Below are 15,771 nucleotides of genomic sequence, written 5' to 3'. Positions count from 1 at the left end.
CTGCCTGGGGAGCTAACCTAGAGCGGTGCTAGCGGTGGCGCCGTCATCAGGGTGACTGCTACGGGAAGACGATAGGGACTGAAAAGAGCTAATTTGCACAGGAGGAGGACAGCGGGGCTGAGGAGACGCCAACGAATCGCTGAATGGCCGAGAAAGCAGAGGAGATGTCGGAGACACCGCGAACGCGCTGGAAATCCATGGAGGAGGACTAGCGAGGCCTAATCAATCAAAGAGTGTGTGCAGTGATTAAAAAGCACTCAGGTGGAATTTGTTACACTGAAGAGTTTTCTCTCCTCAAAGGAAGAAAAAGAGCCAGTGAGTGGCAGAAACTGAAATAGGAGCCCAGATTAAGAAGCCCTGGAGCTAATCATTTCTCCTACAATGCTCTTCAACACTCCACCTCATTGTACAAACTGAAAAAAGTTCACAGAACGAAAAAGTAATTAGACCTCTAAATGCTGTGAAATTTTTAAGTGATGCATCACATATTCTGTGTCCGAGCATAAAATAGTAACTCTCATGGAAACATGTCCATTTCTTCCCAAAATAACAATATACAAGGGTGCACAAAAGTGGTCCGCATGTGCGACCGAAATAAAAAAATGATCTGTGTAACTTCAGACCACTTTACCCATTTTAATTTTGAAAATGATGAAAATTATAGCATTTAATTTTGAGGTTTACAACAAAATAATTGTATTTGTACTCTTAAAACTCCCTTTTATTTAAAAATTATAATAGTATTATATATCTATATATATGTGTGTGTGTGTGTGTGTGTGTGTGTGTGTGTGTGTGTGTGTGTATTAGTGCTGTCAAATGATTAATCAGGATTAATGGCAATCCAAAATAAAAGTTTTGTTTACATAATATATGTTTACTGTGTATATTTTTATGTATATATAAATCCCAAACACATGCATGCATACATACATACATACATACATACATATATATATATATATACACACACACACACATACATACATATATACACATATATATTAGGGGTGTAACGGTTCACAAAATTCACGGTTCGGTTCGATACGATACACTGATGTCACGGTTCGGTTCGGTTCGATACGTTTTAGATACAGCAAAATGTAAAAACATCTCAACTTTTCAGAATGCCGCAAGCGCACCGCGGGTCATGTGACAAGAACCAACCAATCAGCTTCATCCTTTCCCGTAACAAGGTTGAGAGCTCAGCCAAGATGAAGGAACAGCTGATCGTAGTTGTATATGGATTGCAATTTTGAAATAAATTTAGTAGCAGAGCTACTGCAAGCGATTTTTAGAGCTGCAAATCCATTTATCCTTCGCTGAAATTTCCGCGTCTCATGGAGAGAGCACGTCATTGTTGCTTAGCAAAGACAGACGCCTCATGAGCGCTTCTGCCCGAGCGCTTTGGAAAGGAGGAGAACGACATACCGTTGTTTTTTTTATCCACCACTCTCTTGCCATCACCATTATAGCTTAAAGGGAATCCAAAGTGCACCCAAACACCAGACCTGTTGGTTATTGGGGGATCTTCTCATTTCTAGTCTGTTAAACGCATTGGCTATTTTGCAACGAGCCTTCAGCGCGTACTGAGTGAGCGAGCGCCTGCTGAGTAGCCTAACATAAACATATAAGATGGTGTTTTTTCCTTCTTCGGGAGTGTCAGGGGCGTTGCCTGTTACGTTGTTTGGGTTATTGGGCTACCTTGTTGAACGCATATCATTATATTTCTATCTCTCTCTTTTTTTTTTTTTTTTTCTAAATATAATTAATTACTCCAACGAACCGTTCGGTATACATAATGCGTACCGCGTACCGAACCGAAAGCGTCGTACCGAACGGTTCAATACGAATACGCGTATCGTTACACCCCTAATATATATATATATATATATATATATATATATATATATATATATATATATATATATATATATATATATATATATATATATATATATATATATATATATAAGATAAATATATTATGTTTATATATTAAATATATGTATATATAATATATAATATAAATATATAAATGTTTATACATGTAAATATTTTCAAAATATATATATATAATATACAATTTTCATTTTATTTTTTGTGTGACATCTTCATGACAATTAAGCATGTTTTCCCTGAACAATTATTCTCATTATTATAGCAGTATTTTTAATATAATTATACAAAAGTTTATTTTAAGCATGCTAACAGTGTACATAATTTATTGATTTAAATGTTTTATTGAAATATTTAGTTTCACTTCACAGTAATGAGAACAAAATTGTGCAATATGGTAATGAGAACTGGGTTGAAATGTGCTTAGTTGTGAAAATTATAAAAAATAAAAATAAAAATAAAAGATTTCTGCATGAAGCACAAATAATGGTGTGAAAACAATTTCTATGAAAACATATTACATTTTTATTTTTCAGTTTATGATATGGTGTTGTTAACATTATGTGAGATTCATCCAAAAGTACATTGCATCTGAATTGGTAAACAAAACAATACTGTAATACACAGACAAAAAAAACTATTTGATCTGGTGGAGTAAGCAGTGAGTGACATCATAATGGTACTTACTTCTCATTGGCTGAGCTGGCCTTCCTTTGGCAGAACATGGACAGGGAGGAGGAGCCAGGCACTACTTCTTGCTTGATTTCCCACGCTGCCAGATTACTGGGCTTCACCACCATGAAATGAATGCCTTCCCCATACTGGACTCTAAGGAAATCAAGAGCACAGGATCTGAACACCCTAAACAACACACTCATAAACTTATTCACTTAACTTCATACAAATTAAGCCCAAACACACATTTTTGTTTTTAATTTAGATAATGCAGCCCCTTAATGATAACATATTGCTTTTTTATTACCCGTTTAATAAATAATCAGCTACTACCAGGCATAAAATCCCCAGCAGATAACTCACATTAATATTTAGTGTTAATTCTACATCCAAATTTAGAAAAGCAACCACATGGGGGTGTATATCACACTTTTTCAAAGAGTTTTAAAGTGTTAGTAAAGCTCTGTGGAATTAAATGGCTCATGCATTAGTTAGGTAATGCACATTAAACAATACTTGTGTACATTTATGAACTTTAGAGAGTATACAGTATAGCCTACAATTAGCTATACAGTATACTGTACTAATATGTGCATTTTTTATTGATAAACCTCTGTCCTCTGGACTTGTCTGCTGACTCATCTATTCCTCACCTTGGCAAGACAAGGCAGACTTTATTAACACATACACACACACACACACACACACACACACACACACACACACCACTATATCTGCCTTTCAATGGCCTTGGAAACATCAGAGGTGAGATTTACTTTATTTTCAAGGTCTGGCATTACTATTTTTTCAGAGTCAGTTGTCGGTGCTTTGGCTAAATACTGTAAGGATTTAAGACAATTTTTGATTTGTGATTACTGTATGATTATTTCTAAAAAGATCTGTTCTCTTTTTCTGAGTTTGCATTCCTCAGACGTTAGTTTATAAGCTGTGCTAAAGCAACCTATGTAGAACCTGTGTAATACATGTACAGCTTGGTGTGGTAATGATGAGACATACTGTACTGTAGTACTATTGCCATTGGTGGAGAAAAAGTAAACAAAACAAAGTGACTTTACTTTACACCTGAACAAAGAACATTACAAAGTACAGTATATCAGTCTCTTTCCTACACATAGACATCCTCGGTAACTGAATCATATTTAAGTTGCCTAGCCACCTCATATTTGTGAGCAGAAAGCAGGTGATGTAAACAGGTTGCTGTGGTAAAAGAACATGACCTTTAATGACCGGAGACAGAGAGTCATTAGAAGTAAACGCATAACTCTGCTCTGTTCCCCGCATAATAACACTTCTGTATCCATGAATTAGAGGAGGAATAGAACAATAAAGTGTCTTTCTTCCAAAAAATACAAATAGCTTGTATACAATCTAAATAGATTACCACATACAAAACTGTGGAAATATTCCTAATAAGTTAATTCAGAAACATCGAAGCAACTGCTATTTTCTATAAAAAAAAAACGTGAGTGGGAAAAAGCAGTCGGTTACATGTCAGATACAAGCTTATGGCTTAGTGTCATCTTATTGTATCATAACCTTGAGAAATATATATAAATGCAACTACTCATTCACTAAAATATACATGGATCAGCCATTGAGCTGCATGAGGTCTTTATTCCAACAAAGAGTTGATTCCATGCTTCGAGACACTGGGGATCGAGATGTTCAGTGTGAAATGACTTTGAGATTGTCTTGATTATCAACCTACCACACATCCCAGAAGAGACTTATTAGCTAGCTGTGAGGATACTGATTTATCGCAGGGACTCAAACCGTTTGATTCTGCTCAACAAGAAGACTCATTTACTGATTTACAGCAGGTTACATCATTACATCAGCAGGAGGCGCCCACCTAAGTGTGGAGTATTTTAAGTCAATGAATCATACACTCGAAGGATCATCAATTTTGATTCATAATATCAATCACAAAACTGTAGATAAGACTTTTAAATTGTTAAATGGAATAGTTTTCTCAAAAATGAGAACATGATGAATATGTACTCCCCCGTTTAGGCCATCCAAGACTTGATGAGTTAGTTTTTTTCATCTGAACGGATTTGGAGAGATGTTGCATTGAATCACTTGTGCACTAATGGATCCTCTACAGTCAGTGAATGGGACGGCACCCATTCACTCCAGAGCTCCCACTGGTGAGCAAGTGATGCAATAATAAATTTCCCCAAAATAATCAGACTTATCTACATTTTGGATGGCCTTATGAAGAGTACATTAAAATGTTTCTGTTTGTCTGAACTCTTCCTTTAAAAACATCTCACATCGTCTCCTATTTTTATTTAGGAATCAAGAAAATGTATTTGGAATCAACTCTTTAAATTCTAAAAACCTGGAATCAGAGTCATGTCCAAACATTCCATAAAGAACTCTACTCAAAGGAAACATATTAGTCTCTTGTTTGAGGATCTTTTGAGAACAGGAACATCTGGGTAAAACTCACAGCACAGCTGCTGCTCCGCTCTTACATAACTACTCCGCTCTCGTGTAAGAACTAAAGAATTGTTTTCATCTTTTCAAGCATGCTTAAACAAGCATTAGCGTATGTATAAAGTTATGTAATAAAATCAGATTCTAAATGTTCCTATCATCATGTTAGGGAAGATCAGAGTTGGTAACTAAAAGGTTCTAGGTTCAAACTCTAAAAACTGGTGAATCATCCAACATTTGTCCTTGAACAATGCACCAGGATGCTCCAGGGGGTGTCTGCCAAATGAATAAATGTTAATATAATATATCTCAGGCCAGTGATCACATGGCTTCTAATATAAAAGTCACATGGCATGTTCTGCCAGAGTCCTTTCATCATTATAATCACAGCCATTGTAAAGCTGCATTACTAAAGAACAGAAACAAACCGTCACTGCACCATTACCAGAAAGCACACACACGCACGCATAAATATGGTGGTGCTGCCAATTGATATTTTGGTTCTCAAGACCACAATGTGAGCATAACAGTGAGAAAGGTCATGTATTTGTGTGTGAGTAAGAGTGGACACCGCACAGGAAGCATTCAGGTCTGCAGGCCAATCCAATTGGCATTTAATTAACTGGGGACTCAGATCAGGGAGTTTACCCTTCTAAATCAATCCCCTATCCTGAGACTAAACACTCACACACCAACAAACACACATGGTGGATTACACAGGTGGATTAGCAGGGTTTGTCGGTTGTAGATGAGTTTGCAGATCGTTGCGTAAAGGGCGACGCAACCTTTGCGCCAAAAACAAACAGCCATGTCATTGCATGTGTGTGAGTGTGTGTGTGATAGAGAATAGTGCACTGACACTGAGGATGTAAACATAGCAAACAGCAGGACACAATCAAACATAAAAATCACACATACTAAGCATCTGAGTTTTTCTGGATAATATACGTCGATATTGATGTCTAGCAGCTGATGTGGCTGCATTTGCACCTTCATTTGCTTGATCCAAAAGCTAGTCAGCTGCCTACAGAGGTGGCATTTCTGACAAACAGGCAAAAAGGCAACCTACTTATTATGATGCCTTGTAAGGCAAAAATTGAATGATGCATTGTATACTTTACAAAAAATGCCAATCCCATTATGCACTGCAATAAGCTTGGTGAATAAAACCATTACGACGCATTTAATTTCTTCCAACACTGAAAGGTATTGATTTAAAAAAAAAAAAAACAGTATTTGTGTGCTGATGCTTATAAGTGCACCATTAGCTTTTGCAACATGCTAACAACAAAATCAAGTGAAATCAACTGTGAGTCTCCCGTGTCAAGTGCTGTTTGTGTGCTCTGCTGGTTAGAGCAGGGCTGTACGATGTTTCGAAATAAAACCAGAATAAAGCCATATGGCTTAGTGCGATTAGACTGTGAAGTACCGTAAATAAATATATGTGCTGCAGATTCGCGAATGATGCATGGTATTGCATTTGTTTAGACTGTAAGTGTGCAACTCATGATACAGTTTTTAAATAAACACCGAGCCCCACTGAAACCCAAAGCACATACAGTATATTTATATAATATATATTTATTTGCTTGTCATTTGCCATAATACACACACATATACACACACACACACAGTACAGACCAAAAGTTTGGACACACCTTCTCATTCAAAGAGTTTTCTTTATTTTCATGACTATGAAAATTGTAGAGTCACACTGAAGGCATCAAGGGCTGTTTGACCAAGAAGGAGAGTGATGGGGTGCTGCGCCAGATGACCTGACCTCCACAGTCACCGGACCTGAACCCAATCGAGATGGTTTAGGGGTGAGCTGGACCGCAGACAGAAGGCAAAAGGGCCAACAAGTGCTAAGCATCTCTCGGGGAACTCCTTCAAGACTGTTGGAAGACCATTTCAGGTGACTACCTCTTGAAGCTCATCAAGAGAATGAACATATTTTCAGCCGTTTCACTTTTTTGTTATGTATATAATTCCATATATAATTCCACATGTGTTAATTATATATTTATATGTGTGTGTGTGTGTGTGTGTGTGTGTGTGTGTGTGTGTGTGTGTGTGTGTGTGTGTGTGTGTGTATATATATATACACACACACAATTTGCAATAGTATTCTATTATTAAAATATATTTCTTAATATAATACTTAATTTAATAGGAATTTAATTCCTATTATTATTATTTTATTATATTATTATTTTTATAGCCCTATTCAATGGGTCAAAAAAATAAAATAAAATAGTTGCGATTGTAAAAAAAAAAAAAAAAAAAAGTCATTTTTTAAACTACAGTTTACATCTACTTTTTCAAATTATTTTTATTCTGCGCAGATGCAGGCCTCACAAAATCAACCCAATTGTTCTAAAATGATTAAATCTTTCCAAATTGAGATATTTAAGTCATCTAGTATAAAATGTCTGTAATTATTTCCTATCACAAAATGCAGCAATAAAGCAGAGTGAAGCCAGCATATTCACATTCCCAAACAAATTACTCTTATGAACCAGTTATTTTCAGTGATTCAAAGACAGACATAATTACTTATATGACTCTTATGAGCTTTTTCTTTTAATCAACTGTTCTAAAGTTAACAGATTGAATAACAGTGTGCACTGTATTATTTACAGCACTGGCAGAGAGAATTGCTTTTATACGTCATCAAAATGAAAGATAAATCTAAATGATTCAGAATCAAGCCCTAAGTGTGTGAATCAAACTGGAACTTCATTGATACCCAGCTCTAAGACAGACCGCTCCAAATCAGTCACTCGATGGCTAAGACACTGGCTATGTAGGCAGCAAGTTGGTCACTAGGTTTTGGCACAGAGTATGTATCAGTTGGTCTGATGCTACTGATACATATGGATTTAAAGCGCTAAGCTACATGACCAGGCCCATCTGCTGCCCAGCGCTAACATGGGGACAGGCACCAAGAGAGCATGACAGGAGCAGCCCAGCGTTAAAGTGTCCCTGAGCCTCAAACCCCTGTCTGGACTAGTGTTTGAGTGACAGGAGCAGGACAGGAGCTCTGAGAGGCGCCTTGGCAACACTCATGGTCCCTGTGGCAACCTCCTATTCCAGAGGATTCTTATTGGCTGGCTGTGACAGCTCCAAATGCCACAGGAGCCAGTCTGAGATGCCAGGTCTTTATCACTCATCCTTCAGGGAAAGAGAGAAAGAGGATGTCAAAGATATATATTTTTTTCTCCTTTTATATTTTTTATGACAGTACAACTATACCCCAACTACACCCCATCCAATCTTTCTTCTCACTTTCTTCCTCTCTCTTTATACACACACAGAGACTGTCGTCATTGGTCCATCTCTGTTCCTCCCAGTGGGGAAGGCAGGAGTATTTAGAGATCTCTACATCGTCTTAAGAGCACGATCATTTTGACACAAGAGCACACAGACACCCTGAATTCATTACACTCCTAAATTATGCATGGCCGTCTTCTATGCTCTGACAAACTCTCAGTGTCACGCTCATTCATAACTCTCTCCTGAATAGAGGCTAATCCATCCAATCAGAGCCAAGCTTCCAAAAAAAGATGCACCTCACATACTGCCCATTACAGTGATGTTGCCACACAGATGGCGATTAAAAGCTGTACATATAAGCTGTCTTCATAAAGACTTGCAGCATTTTGTTAAAAAAAATATATATTTTATTATTAGAAATCAGAAATTATTGGAGAGGTATGGAATTGGATGCAAATGTACAAATGCCACCTGAGCACCAAAACTTAATGGCTCTAACGACCCCTGCTCTGCACATCTGTTATGTCTCTTTGTTAACACACCTGATTCAGATAATCAGCTCTTTAGAAGTGAGCTCCGTGCATGGACTGTGTTCCAATTGACACGGTCTCTGGACAGTGTTCACTGCTACCTACTCCCTGAGAAGGGGAAATCTGTTGAAGTTTACCTCACTTCTGAACATACATTCATGGATTTGGAATTAAGAGAAGCTGCTCTAAAGCAACTGATGCAAAATATTACAGTGTCGAACACAACAGTTTTCATATAACTCCGTGACTAATGTTATTTTGCAACTGAAATGGAATTAAAACAAAAATACAGGCTATATATATATATATATTATTTCTGATTAATTTGAGTAAAAATATCGTAAAAAAAATTATATTTTAATATATTTCATTCCTGTGATGTCATTACTTCAGTTTCAGTGTTACATGATCCTTTGGAAATAATTCTCATGTGCTAAACTAGTGCTCAAGATAAAAAAAATTATCATCAATGTTGACCACAGTTGTGCTGATGTTAATATTTTTCTTCAGAATTATTATGATACTATAATTAATGAAAAGGCTCAAAATAACAGCATTTATTATAAATCACAGTAATTTATTATAATTAATTTTTTGGGTTAAATTTAATGCATCCTTCACTGAGCCCAAAACTTTTGTATGGTAGTGTACATACTGTGAAAATGCAAAAAATCATTTGCAATTTGAATTCAGGGTCAGGTCCCTGTGGACAGACACCCATGGACTGAGGCTTGTTTTTAATTCTGCTTGAGAAATCTAATGTTTCCCCCCAACAGCGAATTCTTATATGTCCGTTTCATTTGTGAACTTCAACTCTAAATTAAAGTTTGCTGAAGAAAGGAAAATGAACCATATTAACCTTTTTGCCAGTCAGGGTTAGGAAAAAAAAATAACTCACTGTGAGCATGAAATAGGAAAAGTACACATGAAACACATTTCCTCCAGTAAATGGAAATAAATTTCCATCAAATTAACTTCACACCCACACTCCCATTTCTCATCTCCAAACCACCAGGTGATCCCTATTCAGATAGACCCAAAGGCCCTTTCACTGTGTGTTTGGTTGTGCATGTGATTCTTCTACTTTTTAATTGTATGTAACCGAGTGAGTGTGAGTGTGTGTGCATGTGTGTGTCTGGCCCAATCAAAGATCTCTGTAGGGAACTCCCATTAGCAGTAATATTACAATATGCCAGCTTAGTTGTGTATATATTTATCGTTAATTTCAGGCATGGTGCAAACTCCATGCTGTGGACTATCTAAAACACTCTTTGTGTCCTAACTAATGGCAGCTCACTGTGAAGTGACTGAAACTCAGCCCTTCTGTTCAGAGAAACGTGCCTCAACCACATATCTAAAGGTTGGTATTAATAATAAAGCAGACTAATGAAAAAATCTGCACATGTATTTATACATAATATGAATGATGAAAAAACATTTATGTTATTATTATAATTATTTTTATATTGCATGACATCTGTTACAAGTTGCAACTTTAATTATAATTTTGTTGTTTTTATTTATTTTAATTTTATTTGCATAACTGTAATCTGTAATACATAAAAAAATTATAATTTCACACACACACATAAATATATGGCAGACATATACAGTATATGTCATGATGGACACCCAAATGCTTTTGTGTCACAGAATGTAGTTTTAAGAGTTTTTTTGTTTGTTTGTTTGTTTTTTAGGTGAGAATATACTTATTTAGACTTCAAATATATGGTTTGCTAATGAAGATAATGTCTATTTGAAAATTTGCTTCGACTCATACCGCACTGCACTCTTGTGATATTGCTCACAGTACATAAATTTAGATATTAATTAGTGCTTGATAATATATATATATATATATATATATATATATATATATATATATATATATATATATATATATATATATATATATATATATATATATATATATATATATATATATATATATATATATATATATATATATAATATCTTCATTTAGATATTTATTAATGCTGTCATCAAAAAAAAACGTTTTTGTTTACATAATATATGTATGTGTACTGTGTATATTTATTATGTATATATAAAAACACACACATGCATGTATATATTTCAGAAAATTATTTTATTTTTATGTATAAAATATATTTATTTATAATATAAATTATATGAATATAAATATAGACAGTAAATACATAAACTTTTCTTTTGGAAAAAGATCAAAATTAATTTAACAGCACTAATATTATTATATATTGTAAGAATATTGCTCATGACTTAATGAATTTCATAATGTTAACAAACTGAACCTTTAGTTTTACCAATCAAGTCCTCACTTAAAATGTACTAAACTGCTAAATGGCTGCACATCATCTCTCCTGGTCAACAAACTGTTTGTCCAGCAACTTTATGACCAGGATTAGTCGATGAGAAAAGAGGAGGGCCTTTTAAAGAGAGCAGCGTTAATGATGCCACTAACAAGGAGAGGTGGAGAGCTCAGCTCAAAGCAGGACGATTAGCCCTCAGAGGAAGTGCACAGGCATAATTATGGATTCTATTATGCAAAAACTAGTTACAGGGGACTTTAACACCAATTAGGGAATCATTGTTGCTGAGTGGATGACTCCCATCTGAGGATAAACTGGAGTGTGAAGGGAAGAAATAATCAGAGAGGATAGATGAAACTGGAGGGGAGAAGGAGAAAGTTGGTGGAGAGTTCAGTACTGCACCAAACACAATCCTGTGGTCAAGGAGAACTGCAAATGAGGTGCAGGAATCAGCCCGAGGGAACTTTATTTGCTGATGTCGCTGGTAGACCGTGATTAGATGCGGTTTAATCTCACATTTACAATATTTTCCTTTTTATCACTTCCTCTGCAAAAAAAAAATTCACGCTTTTTGTTGTATTTTGTGAATGGGAACGTGCGTTTCCAAACTTTTAGTATAAGTAAGTAGTGAAGAAATAAAAAAAATAAATAGGTGTTGGACAGACAAGAGAGAGAAAAGCAGGAGGAAAGCTGAAGTGAAGAGACGTGGCCACACGCAGAGGAAGAATGAATGTCATCCAAAGCTTTGACCTTTTTGAATATCATAACACACAAACAAACTAACTCTAGAGAATTTGCATGAGAGCGGAGGAGGGCTTCTCTCAGCTGTAACGCAGGGCTCGTTAAGGAGACAGGTGGTTCGCTCACTCTGACACACACACACACACACATCTGTCCAATATGCTTTTGACAGATAACAGCACGCTCACTTCCTCTGTAAATACCTCACAACACTGCTTTGCTGCTCATGTTCAGAGGAAACTATAACAGTAACATCACAGCAGAACTGAGGCCTTTGAGTTATTGGTCTGAAATGAAAAAAATGCATTGAAAGGAATGTGGCCACAGATACGCTATTATACATAAATTGAAGGTCAATATGATTTGTTTTTATTTGAAAAATTAATATACATATTCGATAAGAACAATGATGTTTGAGCAGATAATTTTTTTTTTTTTTTTTACTTTTTATTCATAATGAATCTTGAAAAAGATACCAGTTTCCATAAAAATATCATGCAACTGTTGTTTGATAAAAACAAAATGTCTTGAGCAGCAAATCAGCATTATTAGAATGATTTCTATAAGATCATGTGACACTAAAGACTGGAATAATGATGCTCAAAATTCAGCTTTGCCATTACAGGTATATATTTTTAACCACATGAAAATAGAAAACAGTTATAAATAGGAAATACAATGAATTAAAAAAAAAACTTTTGAATAGTAGTTTATATTTTTCAGAAGAAGAGAAAACATATGCAAACATTATTATAGATTCTCAGTAAACACCACTGCAATAGAAAGAAAACTACTTATTTGTATATAAAATGTGTTTTTTACATGCACAGAATGCATGGAATGTCTCCTAACTACATGAAAAAGGACAATGTAAAAAAAAAATATAAATGATTTAAAATTCAACATAAAACCACACTCCAACTGCACAAGAGAATCTTACTACTGTCCTTCACTTCCTTCCTCTATTGAGCTCAACATGGCAGCATCTAAAATCAATATAAAGTTTATAAAAACATTCTCAAAATTGACGGACTCCCTGGCACCCCCTTGCGGTCTTTTACATCCCAGAGGAAGTGGTTTATTCTTTCAGCACAACAAAGTATGCAAATAATGTATTCTGGAACAAATAGCAAATATTAGATAATCATATAAGGGCTGTTTTTTTTTTTTTTTTTGTAATGTGGGAAATCTATCGTGAAGGAATCACAATGGTTATGATCGAACTCACTTATAAAATGATCATGCTTTTTTAACCTCAACAAGTGGTTTATTCTCAAGATGATATTGTTATGAAAATAATAATACCTCAATATTATAGCATGAGACTGCTTTTAAGAAAATGGCTACTCTGGCTTTTCCAAAAACATCCTTTCCTCTGTCTCTCATGCGCTCTGAGTTAGCAGCAACGCCCAGCATGTGTTTGACGAGAGGATGACAGCGGGATCCCGTCTCCTCTTCGTGCTAATTCCTCTCTCTCAGTCTGCGTCCTGGCATCCATGTACCATCAATCCACGCCACTGACATGCACACACACCGCAGATGTCCATCAAATGCCAGTTACAGATGTGCTCCCGCCCACACACCCTCCAGGACACACCCCCTGCCATGCAATGTGAACGCTGATGCTAGCCGAGCCTGTGTGTGTGTGTCCTTTAAAGTCTACATGCGAGTGTGTGTGTTCATGCACTGCGACAGCCCTGCTGGATCTGAGCTGGATCTTGTCGAATTTTGAAACACACTCGCTCCCTCTTTCTACCCCCGCTCTTGGGAGTTTGGAGTTTACAGAATCTTTTTCAACAAGACTTCCCCCCTCCAAACTTATACCTGTATTTTCTGGCTTTGACAGAATTTATAGTGCCAGGCCTCATGAGCCCATTGTCAGCTTCGGAAGGAGTGTGTGTGCGCCTAAGTTTAGAATAGCTCCCTAGAAGGCTGTAGTATTTAACATCTTTTTGCTGTACTTTTACCTGTCCCCTCTGAACAGAATATGGGCCATGCCGCATCCCAAATACACACTGCTTGAAGAACAAATTTTGCATTTGGAAAGGCCAAATGCTATTACTGACCTAACCAACTGAGATATTTCGACCTGAAGCAGGTATTGCAGGTGGTATCGCCAAAATCTACTATCACAGAGTGTGTAATATAAAAATTGTGATAATGATCGGTCATTATATTGGTGGAAATTAAACCCCCAAATCAATTATATATTACCATGTAGCAATGTCTATTTTTTGATAATCTAGTGACTTGAAAAAACGGTTCACCCAAAAATGAAAAGTGTAATTTACTCACCCTAATTTCATTTTAAACCTGTAAGATGTTCTGTTCTTTTGAGAGAAAATAAAAGAGAAACATTTTTGTCCATACAATGTATTTTATTTACATTTTTTACTCTTATTGAAATGGATCAAAACTGATTACTTTAATTATGAATAACACTATGACACCATTTGGCCAACAGACCGATCAGATGTTTTAAAAACCTTACATACTATCCATCTTTTTTAATGCAGAAATAATCTAATTTTCTTTGAAAGTGTAAGACTTTGTCTTCCGATGCTATAGGTAAATAACTAAGTGCAGTAAACCGCAAAACTATTTGCACTACAAATCTGGGTGTTTATGATTATTATAATGAATTAAAATACAATAGCAAATACCTGTTTGCAAAAATCAATAAACTGGTGAAATAACTGATGTGAATGACATCAACCATTCAAGTTACATATGACGTCACTTGCTCTTATGTAAAAAATGAAAGGATGGGTATTGGAAAGCATCATGAGGTCACTGCAGAGGATGACAATGACAGGAACAGAAGTTGCATCACTTCTCAGAACCCTGACTCAAAATCTTGTGTGAGCTGAACTAATGTGACAGAGCTTATGCTTGATGAACCATCATCCGATGCCTGTTTTACCAGGTTTAGTGTTCTGACCTTGTCTGTTTTTATCTCTTTTCTATATCCAGTCTTACTTCAGTAATGGAGGATTTGCCTCAATCGTCTAAGTGGATGAGAACGTAGGCAAGATGAGTGGGCACAACATTGCAGACATACAGACTCCACTCTCTCTTATGTGGCTAAGAGTGTGGACTCGAGAACAGAGGTGCTTATTATACCTACTAACTGCTGATAGTGTTTCTTGACATCTAGGAAAGTGGCTGAAGCTTTATAGAACAAGGAATACCATCTAGTCATTGCTGTAGCAGACCCCTGCCAAGCTAATAATTGTCTGGTTCTGTGCCTTTGAAACAGGGTGTGCTTTTCCCAGCATCTTAAAAACATATTAACGGCTAAAGTCTGATAACACTGTAATCAGCACTAAATAGGCTACAATAATATTTGAACAGCATGACAACGTCAATGCATGGTTAGTGAAAAACATACATTAAATCACAGAAATAAGGCTATGAAACACACATAGAACACTTTTTCACAAGACTTTTGAGAACAGAAGTGCACACCCACTGTTTTCAAGGTGACAAGAGCATCGGAGTGGTTGTGTTGCATGCAGTGTTTAACACCACCAAGCTGCGGCAGACAAAAACAGTGAGGTGGGACTTCAGGAGCCTGATTGAGGCAGTGCACTTCACATCGCCTGCAAAGACGATCATCGTGTCAGGACTGCTTCACACGTATTAACGAGGACACGAAAGGTTCGGTAGACTTTTGCTTTAAACAAATGGATTTTGTCATGGTGTATAGAAAAGAAACTGCTCTTTATCATACTGATGGCCTGCACCCAAGCAGAGTCGGAGCAGAACTCCAGTCGGACAACGTCTACAGGACCCTATGCTCCACCCAGTTATTGTAAATGAAATAATCACAGATAACAGTTTTGATGTACCTTGCTTGCCTGACACCTGGCTCA

General features: G+C 36.3%; 1 protein-coding gene across 1 annotated transcript in view; it reads right to left on the bottom strand.

The window, feature by feature from the left end:
• LOC127957028 (transmembrane protein 132C-like) overlaps positions 1-15,771 on the bottom strand; it is a 181,478-nt gene that overhangs the window by 81,308 nt on the left and 84,399 nt on the right. The window contains exon 3 of the mRNA XM_052555360.1: positions 2,587-2,727. Within this exon, the coding sequence (XP_052411320.1) occupies positions 2,587-2,727 (141 nt within the window). The remainder of the gene's footprint in view (positions 1-2,586; positions 2,728-15,771) is intronic.

Source organism: Carassius gibelio, chromosome B5, assembly GCF_023724105.1.
Source record: "Carassius gibelio isolate Cgi1373 ecotype wild population from Czech Republic chromosome B5, carGib1.2-hapl.c, whole genome shotgun sequence".
In the NCBI taxonomy this organism is placed as follows: Eukaryota; Metazoa; Chordata; class Actinopteri; order Cypriniformes; family Cyprinidae; genus Carassius; species Carassius gibelio.
This window is presented reverse-complemented; position numbering and strand designations above follow the sequence as displayed.